Here is a 21,206-nt window from a genome sequence, read left to right as displayed (position 1 = left end):
TGTCTGGAGTTCCTCTACTTCAGCTGCATCCTAGACCCTGTTCCAATCCAGCTTATGCCTCTTTCACACCACTGAAACCACTCCTGCTAAAACCTCTAATGACCTCTTCCTAGCTAAAGCTCAGAACCAATACTACATTTTCATGCCCTTTGGCCCATCAGCCCCATTTGATATTATCTACCACACTCTTCTTCCTGAAATATTGTCTTCCGTGACTATCTTCTCTTAGTCCTCCTCCTAGTCCTCCTCCTACCTCTAATTGTTCTTTCAGCGTGTTCTTCAGGAATCCTCTCATCTTCCCTCCAACTTTCTGTGTCGGTTCCACAAAGCTCTGTCCTTGGTCCCCTTTTCTTCTTCTACAATTTATCTCTGAGTAATCTCATCCACAGACACAAATTCAGCTAACATCTCTAGGAAGACAACTCACCGATTTATGTGTCTACTCCAGACCCGTCTTCTTCTATTCATATTAAAATATCAACCTCTCTCTGTGACATCTCCTTGTGGAGGTGTAGCTGCCAGCTGAAGTTGAATATGGCTAAAAACAGCTTCTAATAATCCATCCTAAGCCCTCACCATTACCTCCTCTCTCAATCATTGTAGACAACTCCACCATCCTCTCACTCACACCAATAACTGTATCATTTTTTACTCTGCCCTTTCTCTAGGTCCTCACAGATTGTGTCTATATCTTATCTAAGAGAAGGACTTGCCTATCTATCTACACAGCCAGAACTCTTATCCAATCTCTCATCATCTTAAATCTTGATTACTGCATTAAGATTCTTATCCATTAAGAATGCTGCTGCTAAGATCATTTTCCTAGACCATCGCTTTCTTTTGCACCCCTCCACTGGCTTCTTCTTCTCTACTGAATCAAAAATAAGTTTCTTGTCTTCATTTTCAAGGACCTTCACAGTCAAACCCCATCTTATCTATCATCTCTCATTCCCGATCAAGCTGATACATTCCCAATTGGCCCATAATTGGAGCCAGTCTCCATCACTCACTTGTTAAATTTTCAAACAACCACCTTCATGCTTTCTCACGTGCTGTCCCTCAGGCTTGGAAGGCTCCTCCCTTGTAAATATCTGCAAAAACTACCTCATCATCAACCCTTTAAATCCCTCCTCAAAATGCTGCTTTGCTGCCCTGCCTATAGAAAACTTGACAATGGTTAGGCTGCTCATGTGCAGAGATCACTGCCTATCACACTAATTCCTTGTACTCCCCCATCTAGCTACATCTATCTGTCTCATTTTATTCTCAGATTATAAGATTATGAGGGCAGGGATCTGTTTTTTTTGCACTGCACCTTGATAAATGGGGTCTATGACGAAGGCTCCTAGGTACTACAGTAACAAACAACAAATTCATCTCCATAGCACAGCAGCAATTCTTGGCTGCTCTAGTGCAGACTATACAAACTCATGGATCTCTTGTGCTTAAAGAAGAACAGAACTGATTTTTTTGTAGTAAAAGTTCTATGACAAGATCTACTGTAGTTTTTTTTTAAAAAACTGGTTTTATTAAATACTTCCTTCTTCCCAAATGCTATAATGTAATTCCCAGTAGACTCCATAATATTTAGACTCAGCACTCAGCTAAAATAAATCTTAATGAAAGGGAACCAATTATGGGATTTTTAACCTTGCTACTGAAGAAAGAAAAGGGGACAAGCTCATTTTACGTGCATACAATTATACAGCCAAAAGCCTAAAAAAGAATGCTAAACGCCATCTTCTTGCCCTTCCTCTCTTCTCTGTGGCCATTATTATCCGCTGTGACCCTGTGTGATCTCAGGATAAGTAAGGCTGGGCTAGTTCAGCCTCTTGGATGGGGATAACTGCTGCAGGAAGCGGTACTGGTGATTTATTAAATATTTTTCTTTCAAGTGAATCAGTACAACCAATGCTTCAGAATGACATCAGTGGACACCGTGCTACTTTGGGCAAAACGTACCACAGGCTCAGATCACTTGTGTTACTTAACTATTCTTTGCCTTTTTGGAAAAAGAAAGGTGCTAGCTTGAACATCTGAGCGAATTCCAATTCCAGTAATCATAATCAGTTTAAGTTCTCCTGCTGTTTCCATTGAACATGCTATTAGAGTTTTTTTGTTTTAGCTCTGTGGTGAATGAAGTAGTTTTACAGTTTTGTTATACAGTAGACAATATAACAGAGAATCACTTCTTTCCAGCAATTCTATAAAAGCTCATTTTCTGCTGCTGCAATATTATCTTTCCACCTTTTATGTGGAAAGATTCACAGATTTATACTTTCTATGTTAAAAGGTGGCCTAAAATTGGGAGGTGGGGCAATTGTGCCTGTGGGGCATCTTTTTATGGATAGATGAATGTCTGAACATTTTTCTTACATTTGTTTTTATTAATATTAAATACTGGGGTAGGGTTTCTGAGTTGCTTTTTCTACTAAAAAGGCAAGTCCTGTTTATCTTTGGAGTTTTATGGAGGACTGAGGAACTACTGGAGTTATGAAATCACAGAAGACTGAAGGCTTGTCTACATGAATACTTAGTTTGCAGCAAGATAGGATGTAGATCTGCCCTGCACTAGCCTAATGCGCATTAAGTGTCCATGTGGACCCTGATGCCATACACTAACAGTTCACTAGTGCAGGGGTTCTCAACCCTTTTTCTTTTTGAGCCCCTGCAACATGCTATAAAAACTCCAGGGCCCGGGGAGGCTCGGGACTTCAGCTGCAGGGTGGTGGTGGTGGTGCAGTGCATGTGTGTTTCTGGTAAATGTACATAGGTAAATACATTAAAATTTTTGGATGTGCTCTCAAAGCTGCCTGGATCTTTGATAAACAGCATATATAGAGGTCCTGCTATGAGACCCTGACGCTCACCTACTCTTCTGGCTGACGTAATAGGAATGAGGCAGGATGTCTTCTGATACAGGTGAGACAAAGAACAGGCGGCCATAGGCTCAAATGGCGGCCCATTAAAGAAGCTATAGTCTGGGGGCCCAAATGGAAAATCCTGCCTAAAACTGAAATATGTAGCATCCGTCTGCAGAAATGGTTAACACATTTTTATGAAGGGATTAATCCCCAAGAGTGATTTGTTGGTGTGTTGTATTATGCAGTGGTAATTGAGAATGATGGGTGCTTTTGTAAATCATGTCAAATTGCCTTCATGGATTTCTTGAAAAAGTCCAAGTAATGACTCTTCTTTAATACGTGTATAATTATACATAGATTTCATCCCACAGTAATTTCATGATCGCAAATTTACTTTAAATATGTTCTCTGCTTGTTGTTTTGTCTATATGTGTAATTTATGATTCGCTTACATAATATAATGTGATTATTTTACCTGCTATTCCAACAGTAACATCTATTGGGTACTGTCCAGTGCTGCCAACATCAGCTATTGAAAAGAATACAGTTTTCACTGTAATGAAGAACGTCAACAAGATGTCTAGGACACTTGGCCAAGATTACAGTGTTTTGACATTTGATGAGGCTATATATTGTAAGGCTAAAGAGATTCAGGGGAGATGCCCAGAGGAATTTCAGACAACAGACAACTGAGTTCAGCCACACTCGAAGGATGCACAGGCAAAGCAAGGCATGTTGGGTCACACAAGTACTTGTGGCCAGATGGCCTAATAGCCTTAGTTATGGTTAGATTGTGATAGTGGGGTCTGACATAAGAGATAAAGTACAACTAGCGAATGGTCTGAGATTTCTCTAGAAAAGAAAATCCATTGAATTTGCAGAATGGAGTAGGGCCCCTGTGACACTGGCAGATCAGGTGACCTCTCATGCCAAGGTCCCCACGTCTCAATTGAACACTGACAATTACATAAATGAGCCAGACTGATTCCAGCTATGTGTTAATATTGTTAAAACGGGTATTAAAATCATAAGTATGTGTTTGGTATTCAGAGTTTATTGAATGCTTGTGAGTAGCTATGTGCATTAAAATCTTCACTTATAACATCTATATCCTACATTATAAAGGTAATATTTGAGCAGTTGTACTGTGAGTGGGGACATCACCAGACAGGAGAGATACATTAATTAGTGTGAAGGGCTGATCTTCAACAGAAGGTATTACCTCCCCCCCCCCCCCCAAAAGGAAGGGTCCATCGATACCAGATAGATTATTGTGGGACGTTACAACTGGAATTTCCCTACATACGGTCAATAAGAGGACAAAAGATGCAAGCGGATTCCTCCCATCGGCTGCGTTTGCAGCTCAGACCACGTGGCAGATGGGGCGAAAAATCCCAAGAGAAAGAAAGGACAGTTACCTGTTCCGTAACTGGCGTTCTTCAAGATGTGTTGCTCCTGTCTATTCCACAGTAGATGTGCATGCGCGCCATGTGTACTGGTGCTGGAAGTTTTTCCCTTAGCAGAACCCATAGTGGGAGAGCACCACTGTGACCCCTGGAGATATAGCCTCTATATCGCGCTATCAGGGGAGGTGAGCACTCCCCCCACACTCAGTTCCTTCTTGACAGACAACTCCGACAGAGGGGAAGGAGGGTGGGGTGTGGAATAGACAGGAGCAACACATCTCGAAGAACGCCAGTTACAGAACAGGTAACTGTCCTTTCTTCTTCGAGTGATTGCTCCTGTGTATTCCACAGTAGGTGACTCCAAGCTATATCTGACAGAGGTGGGTAGGAGTTTAAAGGTTATCGGGACGGAGTACCGCCCTAGCAAACCCGGCGTCATCCCGTGCTTGGGAGATAATTGCATAGTGTGAGGAAAAGGTGTGGACAGAGGACCACGTGGCAGCCCTACATATGTCGTGGATAGGGACGTGGGCTACATAGGCGGCCGACGAGGCTTGCGCTCTCGTGGAATGGGCCTTTACGATAGGTGGCGGGGGAACCCCTGCCAAGTCATAACACGTGCTTATGCACGAGGTGATCCAGTGGGAAAGGTGCTGCATGAAGACCGGTTGCCCTCTCATATGCTCGGCCAACGCAATGAACAGTTGCGAGGATTTCCTGAACGGCCTGGTCCGATCCAGATAAAAGGACAGCGCCCTACGTACGTCTAGCGTGTGTAGGTGGCATACTTCGCTGGAAGAATGGGGCTTAGGACAGAGTACCGGTAGGAAGATGTCCTGTTCCATATGGAAGGCGGAGACCACCTTGGGGAGAAACGCCGGGTGCGGGCGAAGCCGGACCTTATCCTTATGGAAGACTGTATATGAGGGTTCCGAGGTCAGGGCCCTAAGCTCCGAGCCCTGACGGGCTGAGGTGATAGCCACCAAGAAAGCCACTTTCCAGAAGAGGTGGGACAAAGAACAGGTGGCCAGGGGCTCAAAGGGAGGGCCCATGAGGCGGGATAGCACTAGGTTCAGATCCCATTGCGGGACCGGGGCCCTGGTGTACAGGAACATACGGTCCAACCCCTTCAAGAAACGGGAGGTCATCTTAAGGGAAAAAACTGAGTGTGAAAAGCTGAAATGGCCGCTAAGCATACCCTGACGGAGGCCGGAACCAGGCCTTGGATCCTAAGGAACAGGAGGTAATCTAGAATAAGTTGGAGGGATGCGGATGACGGGGAAGCGCCCTGGTCTCCCGCCCACCTAGAAAACCTAAACCATTTGGCCAGATAGATCTGTCGAGTAGACAGCTTTCTGCTCTACAGCAGAATACGCCAGACATCCTGCGAACACCTTCCCTCCTCCTCGTTTAACCATGGAGCAGCCATGCTGTCAAGTGAAGCGCGGCTAGGTTGGGATGGAAGAGTAATCCCCTCTCCTGGGAGAGGAGATCCGGGCAAAGCGGCAGCCTCCATGGGGGGCGTTAACAGTTGCAGGAGGGTCCCGTACCAATACTGGTGGGTCCAATCCGGGGCTATGAGTATGACCCTCGACCTATCTGCCTTTATCTTCTGAAGGACCTTGCCTATCATTGGAAACGGTGGAAAGGCATAGAACAGCTGGCATCATGAATCCGGGCAGAGAAAGACCTTGTAGTTGGTATCACAATATCAACTGTAAATCAGTACTCAACTCTGACGATCATTCTGGTACCAGGGCTGAAGAATGTACTGGTGCCGACATGCTGTTTACCGATGCCTAAAAGGGTACAAACATGCTGAGTCCCTGCCATATTTATTTGCTTGAACAGATACTGATACTGCTAACAGTCTCTGCACAGGAGCTGAGAAGACAGATGGGCCTGATACAAGAAAAGCAATGCCAGTGCAATAGATTCCTGCTTCACAGGAGAGCCTGGGATGGAGATGCATAACAAATCCTTTGCTGACTCATAAGCTTGCAAGGTTGTCAGTACTGAAACAGCATCCACTGCCTGTCCTGATGACGGTACCGGAGTTGACGGCATAGTACAGATATCCATGGTATCAGGGAGACATGGGTCAACGGCCCAGTTCCACCATGAGTACCTAAAGAGTCCCAATGATGTTCTAAGTCCTTTTTTGAATAGGATATTTCTTCAACTTCATGGGGTTTTGATCTGACATGTCCCCTCTTTTGGGTAAGCCCCTGAGAGGAAAGCTAACCCTTCTTTCTCCGTGGAGAAGATTCTCCAAGTCCAGAGGTTTGTCAGAGACAACCACAGCAGCAGTCCGCACAAGGGTGGCAGGGTGTTTGCTTAAGGGCCTTGGGACTGAAGCAGTCCTTATCACATGCTCCATGAGGCACTGAACAGGCACATGTCTCTGGAAATCTGCGTTCTTTTCTTGAGCAAATGGCAGATATTGCACCCCTCCTAATGTGTCCCTTGCCAAGGCACAAAAGGGAGCGTGTATGGTGATCACTATTTGGGATCACTGGGCGGGCACATGAGTGGAACGTGCAATAATTCAAAGAAGAACTTTTAGTGAGCAGCAGCAGTTTCACATGCACACAGTGCACAGCAGGCTACTGCAGGGTGGATTTACATCCCAGCTTGCCACAACTAAGTATTCATTGAGACAAGCCCTGAAAGGTGGATAATGGGAAAGGGAAGGGATTTTAACTCAATGTTAAGCATTTTGTTTTTTTTTCCCCCTAACATTTATATTACTCACTGTCTAAACACATAGTTGAGGGGAAAAGCCATCTTTGAAGGGGTAGACATGTTAAATCTTTAATAAATAAGGAACAAGAAAAAACTCATAATACACACTTGAAATCTTCCAACAAAACCACAGAAGACCAAACTTGGTGTTGCTTTCTGATGTATAAATGAATAAGACAGGTGAAACACCCCCGCTCTCCCATCCACACATTTTTTCTTAGGGCAGTTCACCTTTTTTTTTTTTTTTTTTAAATAATAGTAAGAAAACTGCAGTTTAACTTACCAACAGAGGATTGTACGATCCATAAACACCAAAAGTATCCTCATTTCGCTGATACAGAGATCGTGACATTAGTCTTTCCAGCATGGATATATTTAATCCATAAGCCATTGCAAGTGAAGATTTTATTACCGGTCCTAACTGCATTGGATCTCCAGCAAGCACTATCTGCAGAAGCAGTAAAAACCCTCTTCTGTATTAGAATTGACACAAAGTTAGATGAATACTTTTTTTTTTTTTAAACAGAGTTAAAAAAAATCAATTGCTGTTACAATACTGTAGACATTCTTTCTCAAATGTCTAACACTATTCAGTGGGCGGAAGGAAGGTGCAAAGTAATGATTAACTTGATGGCTGATTTTATTGCATAAGTCTACAAGGTTTTTATTCTTTTAAAGAAAAAAATACGATACAACATAGTTATTTGCACCTGAAAAAATGGTCACCCACCTTTTTCATAACTGTTGTTTGAGATGTGTTGCTCATTTCCATTCCATTCTAGATGTGCACACGCCCATGTACATGGTCGTTGGAGAGTTTTGCTTTAGCGGTATCCGTAGGACCAGCTGTGGCACCCCCTTGAGTGCCATGCTCAGGTGTCGGTATATCAGGCGCCGCCGGCCCTAGGCCCTCTCTGTTCCTTCTTGCCGGCAACTCCAACAGAGGGGCAGGAGGGTGGGTAATGGAATGGACATGAGCAACACATCTCTAAGAACAGTTACGGAAAAGGTGGGTAACTTTTTTCTTCTTCTAGTGCTTGCTCATGTCGATTCCATTCTAGATGGCTCACAAGCAGTATCAATGGAGACGGGTTCAGAGTTCATGGTCTTGTATCTTGCAGCACTGCTCTGCCAAAGCCAGTGTCATCTTGAGCTTGCTGTGTAAGCACAAAATGAGACGTGAACGTATGGACAGACAACCAGGTAGCGACCCTACAGATTTCTTGGATTGCTACCTGTGCCAGGAAAGCCACTGACGACGCTTGTGTCCTAGTCGAGTATGCCATCATGATCACTGGCGGAGGCACTTTTGCCAGCTCATAGCAGTAGCAGATGTTGGCTGTGGTCCAGGATGAAATCCTCTGAGCAGACACTGGGCGACCTTTCATTCTGTCTGCCACTGCAACGAACAACTGCGTTGACTTATGGAACAGTCTTGTTCTATCTATATAGAAGGCCAGTGCCCTCCAGATGTCCAGGATGTGTAGTCCGCTCTCATCTGATGCATGAGGCTTTGGAAAGAAGGGTATAGCCCTGAGTTATGATGTCCAGCATCCAGCGGTCCAAGGTGACCCACACCCCGGCCGAATGGTAGGGACGAAGACAAAGGAAAGGACAGGGTGTATCTGGGGAATTGACTGGGGTGTTGCTCTGGAGTGCACCTTCAAAATGAGTGCTTCTGGCCTGCAGGATGCTTCGTTGGCTGGGCTGTGCAGGTGAGTGGCAGGAGAAAGGGTGGAGATGACAAAACTTGTGTCTCTATCCCTTCTCCTAGCAGACCCTGACAAGGCTGACAAGGCCTGGGCGGTGGGGGGGTGGCAAGAACTGCTTCCATACAAACTGCAGTGTATGCATGCCCAGCGAGTGAAGGGTGGCCTGAGTGTCCTTCAACCCATGCAGCCTTGCATTCGTTTGTTCAGAGAAGAGACCATTCCATTGAATGGGCAGTCCTGGATCGAGGTCTGCATCTTGTGGGAAGAGGCGGTGCTCTAAAGCCAGGAGCTGCGCCTCATAACAGCCACCGTTGCGACCAGTCTAGCCACCAGGCCTGCCGCATCCCACGCCATTTGGAGAGAGCACCTAACCACTATGGTGCCTTCGTCCACCAGGGTGCCGAATTCTTAGCCAAACTCTGCAAGAGGGACTCTTTGAACTCATGGAGGGAGTCCCATAAAGTAAAATTGTATCTACCCAAGAGGACCTGATGATTCGCCACCTGGAACTGAAGGCTTGCAGTGGAATAAGTTTTTCTCCCCAAAAGGTCCAGTCTTTTGGCCTCTTTATTTTTGGGAGTTGAGCTGTTGTCCCCTTGCTTGTCTTTTTTGTTGGCTGCAGAGACAACCAGTGAGCCCGGAGGTGGGTGAGTATAAAGATACTCGAACACTCTGGCCAAGACAAAGTACTTCTTTTTGGCCCTTTTGGAGGTGGGAGGGATGGAAGATGTGGTTTGCCAGAGGGCCATGGCAATTTTGAGGACCTCCATCATGCCCTGATAGTGCAATATGGGCCAGGGTAGAGGCTGAGAAGATGTTGAACAAGGTGTCTGCCTGCTCAGCCATCTCTTCCACCTCTAGGCCTAAATTCTCAGCCATCCGTCGAAGCAGGGCCTGGTGTTCTTTAAAGTTGTCAGGCGGGTCCTCATGTATCCCGCGACCGCCTGGTCCAGAGATAAGACGACGACTGTACCACTAGGGGAGGTTTAGGGATGGGTGCAGCCTCCTCTACCCCAACCTCTGAGTACGACTCATGCACTGAGTCCAGTGCTGTCGGTACTGCCAACTGTTGCTCCGAGGCAGTGGCAGATGACTGGTGCAAAGGGGGCATCGTCATGACTGGCATGCCCCACGCATTCCAATAAGGCTATTGCGCTGGCCACTGGCCGTGCTGCCAAGGTGGCGCCGTCAATGTTGAGACAGCCTCGGGAGCCCAATTGCGCTGGTGGATTCTGGGCGAGGGGTTGAACTGCCCTTCTGTGCGGAGGAGTCCCCTTCTGGTGACCACTGTGGGCCATCTATGCCCGCGTGTCTGCTGACTATCGCTGGAGACCAGTGCCTGAAGTGAGAGTATTGGTGTCAGTATCGAGGGGACCAGAGTTGTGACAGGGAGCACTCCCATGGGGCTGGCGACTGAGATCTGCGCCAAGAGGACAACTGGCGGGAAGATGAATGGTGCCGGCAATACGGAGACCAGTGCCTCCCCTTAGGCAATCCACGTTGAGATGGCGGGGATCGCGATTGTGGTGCCGGAAACAGAGGGCGAACCCCAGAGGATCTGAGCTGCGACTCCGGAGATCTGTGGCATGGAGGAGAGCACTGCCTTGTCTCAGGGGATTGGTGGTGCTCCATTGCCCTGAGGGGTCTTAGCGGATGGCTTGCCCTCGTGGGGAGCCTTTGCCATTTCCTGCGGTGATGGTGGAGGCATTTGCTCTCTCAGTGCCAGGGGAGGTTGGGAAGATGTTGATGCTGCCATGAGTTTGGGTCCCCTACCACTCCCAGGAGTCAGTGATGGATTCTTTAAGGGGTAAGTTCAGTGCTGGGGGTACGCTGCGCACTGAGGGCGAGGTACTAGGTGAGTCTTGGCAGGACGGCTCAGAAGCTGGGCAAAGGGCAGCCTCCATGAGGAGAGCTCCAAACGAGTATCCCGCTTTTTCTGAGTCCTGTGTCGAAAATTTTTATAAATATGACACTTGTCCTTCACATGCGATTCCCCCAAGCACTTGAGGCAGTTGCTGTGGAGGTCACTTACAAGGATAGGCCTGTTACAGTCCGCACAGGGCTTAAACCCCGGAGACCGGGGCATGCCCTGCCTGGGGCGAAGTTCCCACTGGGACTCTAACTTCTAACAACTACTTAACACTAACTTCTATAACAAACTATTTACAAGGCCCTAAAGCTCAGTCAGAAGAGATGAAACTGCTAGCCCTTGCTGTGCGAGGAAAGGTGCTCCGACTAACCACCATGGGCGGTAAGAAGGAACTGAGAGGACATAGGACCAGCGGTGCCCGAAATACCGATGCATGAGCGTGGCACTCAAGGGGGCACCAGAGCTGGCCGTATGGATACTGCTAAGGCAAAATCTCAGACGACCACGCACGTGGGCACGCGCATACTTAGAATGGAATCACCATGAGCAAGCACTCGAACAAATATGTTTTAGCAAGATAGTTTTGAGTACTTTTCATAATAAATACTATTACTTAAGAGTAGAAAATGCTGAAAATTAGAGCATATGTTTAAAACTTAAGAACTTCAAATTAAGTGGCAACATGTATTTACAACATAATACAATACAATACACTATTAACAAGCTCTAATACAAGTTCCCAGAACTGCACAATCATTTCCTGGAAATAGCAACTTATCCTATCACGAGCCATGAAGTGATCACATTAGAAATATGAGGTTGTTACCGGAAGTGAAAAAAGCAAGCCTAAAACCCTTTTTAAAAAACATACATCACTAAGATACATACCTGTCCATTAACTTCTGAAATCAACCCAAGTGGAATCAAGCATTCTGGTTCACTTGCCTGTCCTGCTTCATCCACAAATACATGTGTGAAATGCCCAAGCCTAGAGTTAAATAAAATCACTTCAGACAGCTGTTTTAGGGTTAGTATATTCTGCCACCCTGTGGTTGACCTGGCAAAATAATTCTGAAAAAAAATTACAAGGATCAAGTCTGTGTGCTATATGCAGTCACATCTTCAACATGAAAGGTATTTCAACACATGACAGCTTTAAAATATTGCTGGGGACAAAGCAAAAACCTCGTAAACTTAGCCCTCATTTGTGACATATCTTGCAAAATATGTGACATATCAGAAACATTTCCTATCTTTTTCTTTAACTTGGTCAGAATAGACAATTTAAGTTGACATAGAAATCACACTTTTCTTCACCCTCCCTTTGCCCCCCCCCCTCCCCGCCCCATATAAGCTGGAGAATGCCATTAGTTTAGAGCTGACATTCTCTGTGTTGTGTTCCAGCACAGCAATGCTAGTGTTGCATGTGTTGTGTTGTGCAGGTAGCAGCAAGAAGAAGAGAGACACACATGGTTTCAAGGGAGCTAAGTGCTTTAGCAGCAATAACCAAAAAATGACTTAGTCAGCATTACTTGTGATGATGTTGTGAAGGCCAAGACTATAACAGGGTTAATAAAAGAACTAGATAAATTAATGGAAGATAAGTCCATCAATGGCTATTAGCCAGGATGAGCAGGGATGGTGTCCCTAGCTTCTGTTTGCCAGACGCTGGGAATGAGCGACAGGAAATGGATCACTTGATGATTAACTGTTCTGTTCATTCCCTCTCGGGTACCTAGCATTGGCCACTGTTGGTAGACAGAATACTAGGCTAGATGGACCTTTGGTCCGACTCAGTGTGGCCGTTCTTATGATTTTGTGTTCTTGGTTCCAAGTGCAGCATGCCCTACAGTGTTAACTCCTAAAATGCTTTCAATTACAGTTGGTCCTTGGCAATACACATAACTGCCAGGGAATCACAATTGTGCCAAACAGTCTCCTCACTTTGATGGGATTTTGATCTTTAAATTACGTATTTTGAAAATAATGTCATTTGAGATAATTTTGTAGTTCAACTATGCTGAAAGGGTTAACTAAAATTTAATATGGCTGTAAGCTTAAGCTGGGAATGCAATGTTTTACTACTACTTGTTAACAGTTGCCCTGTTTAAACAGATTAAACTACTTTGCAGAGTACCCCCCAATATTGATTTCATAGCCCCAAGTGTCCAAATCTATTAATGACATGCATCCACAGTACCTTACTCCTATTTGATAAAACATTCCTGCACTGCTACATGTGGTAATTATTATCCTGAACCGTGATGCATTCCAAATATCGTCACCATCTTTGCAGTAAAGTTTTACTGTATCACTGATTGTCTGAAAACACAAGACACTTATTTACTACAGGTATTTTTTATAAAACCGCCACACACCAAGCTCATGATGTGTAAGTTCTAGAGGCTAGCTTGAAGTTCAAAACCACTAAATATTTTATGCACAAAAATATTTTAATAAGATTTTATTTTGGAAGCTTTAAGTATTTCTTGGACCCAGCAATGCACTTTGAGGTGAGTTTTTCCTGAGTTTGCCCAAACAAGGAGGAGGAGTGCAAAATAAACCACTATATTTTTACTACAAAAAATAAAGACTATTTTATTTATTCTTAGTTTTGTAAGATCAAATTTGAACATATGTACAACCAGGACACAGCACAAATAGAAACTGTCAAAAAGGGCTGTGAAGATAGTCCATATCTCCCTTTGTAAATAAATTCAGACTTCATTAGTTTGGAAAAAAATAAGGGCTTGTCTACATGATGGTGTAATGTGTTCTTTGGGGGTGTGATTTCTAAAGTGCACTAATATGTAGTGCATTAATTAGTCTGTGTAGACCCTGCTGATATGCACTAAAGGTTCCCTAGTGAACACTACATTAAAGCACACTAGGGAACCTTTTATGCATACCAGCAGGGTCTACATGGACCAATTAATGTTAGTGCCCTTCAGAAATAATACCCTCAAAGGGCACACTGCCCATCCATGTAAGGACAAGCCCTAAGAAGAGATGTACATAAAACAATGACCGTCAAAGAAAAGATCAATTGCTCTGTGACACAACACAAGAACACAACATTAAAGGATGAAAAAAACACGTAAAGCCAACTTAATAAGACAAAATGAAAACCACACAAACAGTGCCAACAAAAATATTTTTTTTTAAATGCAATGAATAATTGACCATTGGAAAATTCCTGCTGCATATTATTTGACCAAATAAACTTAGTAAAATTAAAAAGAAGAATTCTTAAAGAAAAAACCCATCAGCAGCATCACTATTTAGGACAAAATGACAAGGGTTGTCATTACTTCTGTTTCAGGGCATGGCGAGGTGCAGGATTTTAGGCATTCAATATAAGTCACAACTCAAACCAGGATACCCACTACTGCAGATAGACCATTAGTCTGTTCTGGTACGGATGTTCTGGTGTTATGAACGTAACCGAAGAGATGATTAAAATAAGTAGATAAATGTGTATGTTACTGTGACACTCTCAGGAAGCAAATTAAGATTTACTGGAAGCTGGGCCATGGTAAGAGCTGCCCAAGGTACCCGGGCCACTGTGGGGAACCCTGGACCCTCCACCTGCCCTGGGTGGTGCACCCTGGGTGGCAGGGACGTGGCCTAGGGGCTGTTCTCACCCCCTGCCCAAGTGGAGGGCACGGGGCTCCCCAGTTTTCTGGGTGGCCCTTACCAGCCTAGGGCAGTGGTCCCCAAACTGTGGGGCACACCCCCTCAGGGAGGCAGAGAGGAACATACGGGGGGCGTGGCAGGGCCCAAATCAGCCCCGGGGGGGGGGGCGGGGGGGGAGGGCACCGCCCCCCCCCCCCCCCGGGGCCCCCGGGTCCCGGAGGGGGGAGGGGGGGGTGGGGGGGGGGGGGGTGGAGGCATGACTGAAAAAGCTTGGGGACCCCAGCCTAAGGTGACCATACGTCCCATTTTGGCCCCAGATGTCCCGACTTTTTTTGGCAAAACTGGGCATTTGTCCCATTTGCGCTTGCCAACCAGTTTTGCCAAAAAGGGGGTCGGGGAGGTGATGAGCAATGGGGCTCAGGCCAGCCCTGCACGGGGCAAGAGGGGGACTTGGGCTACTGGCTTGGACCAGCTCAGGAGGCAGGAGAAAGGCTTGGACCAGCTCTGTGTGGGACGGGGGACGGAGGGGTATATGCTCACCCTACCCCAGGTTCTGTCTTCCGGCCTGCCCAGGGCCTCAAGGGGAAGAGGAGCAGGGCGGAGGGACCCTGGGGGGCAGTGTTCCCTCTAGTTTTTCCCACCCAGGTGCAGAATGACCCATCACCTCCATATTGGTGCACTTAACAAAATTCATGTGGCGGGGGTGGGGCTAAGGGTTTGGAGTGTGGGAGGGAGTTCAGAGCTGGGTCAAAAGGTGGAGGTGGGATGGGGGTGCAGGTTCTGGGGATGAGTTCTGGGAATGAGGGGCTCAGGACTGGGTCAGAGGTTTGGCGTACGGGGAGGTGCTGGATCTGGCTTGGGGTGCAGGCTCTGGGGTGGGGCTGGGGGTGAGGTGTTTGGGGTGCAGGCTGCCCCAGGGCTATGGTGGGGAGAGAGGACTCCCCCCAGCTTTCACCCCCTGCAGCAGCACCTGGGCTGGGGGGGGAGAGGTGCATCTCTCCCAGTCGCAGCAGGTCTGGGTCGGGCTGGGATCGGGGAGGGGCGCCTCTCCCCCAGCCACGGCAGGTCCGGGGTTGGGTTGGGATGCCTCTGCCCCAGCTGATCTGGGGCTGGTGGGGAGAGGCGCCTACCTCCGCCGTGGCAGGTCCTTGGCTGGGGAAGAGGCGCCTCCCCCCGCCACCGGACACACTGTACCTCAGAGTGCCATCCTGAAACTCCCATATTCACCATTGTCATATAATTAGGATACGTTTCATACAAAATATGCTTTCTGAGGTATCATTTTAAAAGTCTTGATCTGTTAATCATTAATATCCTGTTGGATTGTATGTGCTATGACTGTATGTGAAGTTATGAAGTTTTGCTATGTATGTGTTACTAAAATATGTTCTGAAGATGGGAACACCCACAAACAGCTTTTCAGGGACAACTATGGATTAGCCAGACAGAAGTTAATGGCTCAGCCAGACAGCGGTTAATGGCTCATCAACACCCATCAAGGAAAGAATCCATTATCCCAGAAATTGTATACAATGGAGACTTCTCAGAGAGAACACACAGACAATGGAGACTGCTCGACCAATAGGGGCAGACCCTTACATCACAAACATAGATCTTTGCAGCAAGCTGGAAGAAACTATAAAAGAGGGGAAGTGACATCATTACTGGACCGCTCTCCCCCGCAACTCAATTCCTGGAAGAAACGCCCGTTGGATAAAGACTTTGAACTAAGGAGGCTAGCCCCAGGCTGGAAAAGAATCCCAGCCTACATGTTGAGGAGCTGTAACCTGCTTGCACCATCTGTCAGGGTGAGAGACTGCTTGATTCAAATCCTGTTTAAATGTGTAAAAGTCAGATTTAAAATTTATTTTTGTTTCTTAAATGTCCAACTTTGATCTCTATGGTTGCTATTTATATTCATTTAAAATTTATTTCTGTAGTTAATAAATCTGTTTTATATTTTACCTAAAACAATGTGCTTTTTTTCCCCTTTAAGTGCTTGGGAAATCTCAGCTCAGTCTACAAAGGCTAGTGTGTGTCCTCTCCACATCGAGGGAGATATGGACTGGGTAATGAACTTACACTGATCAGGCTTTTGACAAGGGCAAGATGGGACAGTTCTGAGGTGCAGCAAGACTGGGAAGGAGCTGGGGGGAGCCTCTCTATTGTTGATTCATCAGTGGCTGGCAAAGCATCCATGTAACTCAGTTGGGTGTGTCCCTGCCTGTGGATGTCTGTGTAAATGCAAAACCTGTCAGAGGTTTGTGGCTTAACAACAGCATCACAGGGTGACAGGGATACCTAGGCTGGTGGGACAGAGGGCTCAGCGGTGCCACGGTCCAGGTTGCACCCCAGGAACGCTGTCTCAGTTACATACATACAACTCAATGCATTATGGAGCAGATTCTATCACCCTCTTTAACACTGAGTAGTATCTTACTGTTTGAAGTAGTCCTGTTGACATAAATGGCCTACTTGCAGAAAAAAAGCATTACACAATGAGTTTAAGTATAGGCTCAAATTCTAGCAACTCGTTTACCACAATTGATGTATCTTCCCCAATTGTTTATCTAGTGAATTATTTTTAACCCTAAAAATATAAATAGTATTTTCCTCAGTGAGTCTAATAAACAGAGGAAAGTCCTAAGAGTAACATTTTAAGATTAAAAGTATGCATCTTTTTTAGTATTTTAATTTAAAAGTTTTTACAAAATTTACCTCTTCACACCTGCAGCTAGCATTAACTCTGACCATAGCTCCTGGTTTTAGGAGGTTACTATCATGCAGTCGTAAGCAAACTAAATCCGTTGCACTGTTGGATGGTGCACAGACCAAAATTCGACTGTCTGGTAAAGTATAATGTACCTGCATTTTAAAAAAAGTGCAGCTTTTAAAAACATTTCATTTGGAAAAACTATATTCATTACAAATAAAGCAAGCACATATTTCAAATATTTAATATAATTCAGAATTATTTAGAATACAATTACAAATGTTTCTACATTTGTCATGTTGCAGTTCAGTCAAATCTCAAGGAAACATCTTTGCCTAGACTGGAAATTCATTCATCATCATCAGATTGAAACATACACACCATGAATGCAGGGTATGCGCTTTTAAAGCGGTGGTTAAATACTGTTCACTGGGGCTTTAAACAAAAATACTGAATTAAAAAACTGACTATATGTTGTTTATGAACACAAGCTTGTACAGAAGTCTTCTCTTGGATTTATTTTCACAAGGAGAGAGTTGAACTCTAAGTGTTAGCATGTTTTTTTAAAAGCTATTTTTAGTTTTGATTATAAGTATTTGAGGCAATTCCAGATGATTATTGTTTTGCTTGTTTGTTCACTATTACCTGTAAGATAGCTTCTATTATTGTTACAGTTTTTCCAGTTCCCGGTGGTCCGAAGAGAATATAAGGAGTTGGACGGCATTCACCACTAAGTATCCTCTTCACTGCTAATTTCTGATGCTCATTCAGCACAGGATTGAAAAATACACAGTCTCTCTGTTCAGGTGTCATGATTCCATTGACTATACTCAAAACAGATGAGCATTACAAATACACAAGGAGAGGTTTTTTTTTTTTTTAATAAGTATTTCAGTTAAACAGATTTTGATTTAATGTGATCTATACTTATATTATAAATATTTTAAAAAGATAGCGATAGCTAAAAATTTATCTGACAACTCTTTAAATTCCCAATCTCAAGTAATAACAATTAAAATAGTAAAACAGGGCCTTCAGTTTTAAAGGTGCAAGGAGCCATTCATAGATTTTTAAGGCCAGAAAGGACCACAATAATCATCTAGTCTTACCTCCTACATAACACAGGCCAAAGAACTTCACTCCAGTGAACTCTACATCAAGCCCATACATAACTTCTGTTTGACCTTTAGAGCATATCTTCAAGAAGGACATCCAAGTCTTGATTTAAAGACTTCACATGACGAAGATTCTGCCATATTCCTAAGTAAGCTGTTCCAATGATTAATTATCCTCAACATTAAAATGTGTGCCTTACTTCTGGTGAGAATTTGTCTAGCTTCAGCTTCCCACTGTTGAATCTCATTATGCTTTTTTTCCCCCCACTGAAGAGTCATCTATAAGAAATTACTTCCTCACATAGATACTTGTAGACTATGATCAAGTAACCTCTTAGCTTTCTCTCAGATAAATTAATTAATTTGAGGTTCTTAAATCTTTCACTCTAAGGTATGTATTCCAGACCTCCAATCATTCTTGCAGCTCTTCTTTTCTGAAACTTTTCAACATCCTTTTTGAAGCGTGAGCACGAAAACTGGACACAGTATTCTAGTAATGCTGTATAACGAGGTAATGCTTCTTCCCTACTTCTAACTTACTTTTTCCCTACTTATGCATCCAAGGATCACGTTCACCTCTGAGCTGTATCATCACATTGTGAACTCACGTTCAGTTAACTATCTACCATGACCCTTAAGTCCTTTTCAGTGTCACTCCATTCCATGATTCAGTCAACCATCTTGTAAGTATGACCTACAGTCTTTTCTTCTAGATAGAAGTATGACTTTGCACTTGACTGTATTAAAACATATAGTTCAAATGTTCCAACCTTACCAAATGATTGGTAACATCTGGATCATTCTGGATAATTGACCTGTCCCCATCACTATTTACTAGGGCTATTGATTAAATCACAATTAACACACACGATTAACTAAAAAAATTTTTTTAAACAAACAAACCAAAAAACCCCCCCACCCAGATCTTGGTACATTGAGGAAGTTCCAGAAGACTGTAAAAAAGCTAATATTTATATTTTATCTTTTTTTCCCCACATTGATAGAATATTGAGAAAGCTTAGCATTGGGCCAAGAACAGATCTCTGCAGGATCCCACTAAAAATACCCCCAATGGATAATTATTCTCATTTGCAATCTTTTGTTAACCAGTTTTTAATTCATTTAATAAGGGCTACATAGATTTTGTATAGTGCTCATTTTAAAAAAATCAGAATGGCGTGTGAGACTATGGCAAAGGCCCTAGAGAAGTCCAAGTATCTCACGTGAACAGTTACCTTTATCAACCAACCTTGTAATCGCATCTAAAATTATATCAAGTTTGTTTGATGAGACCTATTTTCTATTAAAAAAACCCATATTGATTGGCATTAATTACATGACAATTCTTTAATTATTTACTGACTGTGTCCCGTAACAGCTTTTCCATGATTTTGCCTGGGACAGATGTTAGGCCAAACAACCCTTTTTAAATATTAGCTTTTTTCCAGTCCTTTGAAACTTCCTCAACATACCAAGATCTGGGTGGTTTTTTTGGTTGTTTGTTTAAAAACCACATACATACATACATACATACATACATACACACACACACACTCACACTCTCCATCCTCCAAACCAGTTTACCAGTGCAACTGTCAAATCCAAAACATCAGTACAAGGTGGAAAGAAAATATTAAAACATACTCAGTTTACTTGTCTGTGTAGCAACAGTCACCATTCGAGGCACAGCCACTATGTTTCTCTCCTTTGGCACCATGCATTTTGTTTGCTCATTTTGCATTTTCTTTTTCTGAAAAGAGCACTATAGAAGACAGACAGACAGAGACACACACAAAAAAATCAAGGGTAAGCATGGCTATAACTGTACAGTAACTATTCTCTCTTGGAAATGCTTTTAAGACAGTTAGAAATGTTTAGCATTTCCTCCCATTTAACTGCATATCAACTGAAAAAGTGGGGGGGGGGAGGAGAGGGGGGAGGGAGACGGACAAAGAGGGAAGAAAAAAAACCTAGACAAATACCCTCACATCCTACTTGAACGAAAGAAAAAAAAAAAGTTACTCGTGACACCTTCATCTTAAAACACTGTTGCTAATTGCACAGATATTCTGCAGATTTGGATGAGGTTTCAAAAGTTAGCATTGGTTTGTTTTTATCCCCTATGAGAACTGCCAGTATGTACATTTTTAGCTATTTTAAAGGAATAGCCACCTCTTTTTATGGAGGCGTTTAATCAGGAGTCACATCAAGAGTGGATCAATCGCATCAGGAAGCAAATTATGCCTCACAATAAGGATTCTCATTTGCTCCTATAGTCCGTATGATTTGCTGCCCAGTATCTATGTTTTTTTTTTTTTTTAAAAGGAGCTTATGAAAACCAGTCTAAAGCAAATCTGGCCACCCAAACTCATAGTTTCATAAGCAGTTTCCCTTTCAGAAATCAAAATCACGGACCACAGGTTGACCCACTCGAAGTACTGAATTGTGAAACAAAATCTTCACCACCAGAAGGAAAACCATCATAAATACACCAGACATAACAATGCATTCACTGTTGTGCTGTGGTCCTCTCTCAGACTATATCTGCAGTAGCTAACTGTTGCCATTTAAGTGTAAAAGATTATAAGAAATACATTTATAGTAGATTTACCATGTCTTTCTTCTTGGTATACTGTTCATGATCATCAGCAACAGTACGACATCCCATATTATTCCAAGTCTTGACAACTTGTGGGGATTGTAAAACCAGAGTATCTGGAAATAACACTTTGGGTTTAAGGAAGGGGAAAGAGAAAAAGAGCAAAGTTCTGAAAATGCATTTTACATGACTCTATCAATATAGCTACATTAAGATACTTGCTGTCAATGTTTAATTATAACTGAAACATCAGCTTCTTTCCTTGCACTTGAATTAGATGTGTCTAATTTATGAGAATTTGATGTAAAAACCTTAGGTATGGTGAGGTAGGAATTGGAAGGTAAAATTGAAGTCCATATTCACATTTCTGTAGGCTGTAGAGCTCATCAGAAATGTGCAACTCTTTTCAATAAAGAGGCCATTATATTTAGCCAACTCTAACAGAGGAGGATTACATAAAAAGTTAAGTTGAAAGCAGGAATTCTGCATCTTCCCTATATTCCTCCTGCATTTTTCCCAATTTACCCAAGCTGGGAAGTCCTACAG

At 43.8% G+C, this 21,206-nt stretch overlaps 1 protein-coding gene across 2 annotated transcripts in view; it reads right to left on the bottom strand.

The window, feature by feature from the left end:
* Positions 1-21,206, bottom strand: part of MOV10L1 (Mov10 like RISC complex RNA helicase 1) — an 81,305-nt gene that overhangs the window by 18,102 nt on the left and 41,997 nt on the right. For both annotated transcript variants that reach the window (XM_034767520.1, XM_034767528.1), the window contains 7 exons: positions 20,673-20,788; positions 19,706-19,823; positions 17,592-17,770; positions 16,952-17,098; positions 12,798-12,919; positions 11,486-11,585; positions 7,299-7,463 (listed from right to left, as the gene is read on the bottom strand). In XM_034767520.1, coding sequence (XP_034623411.1) covers positions 7,299-7,463; positions 11,486-11,585; positions 12,798-12,919; positions 16,952-17,098; positions 17,592-17,770; positions 19,706-19,823; positions 20,673-20,788 — 947 coding nt within the window. The remainder of the gene's footprint in view (positions 1-7,298; positions 7,464-11,485; positions 11,586-12,797; positions 12,920-16,951; positions 17,099-17,591; positions 17,771-19,705; positions 19,824-20,672; positions 20,789-21,206) is intronic.

The sequence above is a fragment of the Trachemys scripta genome, chromosome 1 (assembly GCF_013100865.1).
Source record: "Trachemys scripta elegans isolate TJP31775 chromosome 1, CAS_Tse_1.0, whole genome shotgun sequence".
NCBI lineage: Eukaryota > Metazoa > Chordata > Testudines > Emydidae > Trachemys > Trachemys scripta.
Note: the sequence above shows the minus strand (reverse complement) of the source record. Positions and strands in the feature narration are given on the sequence as shown.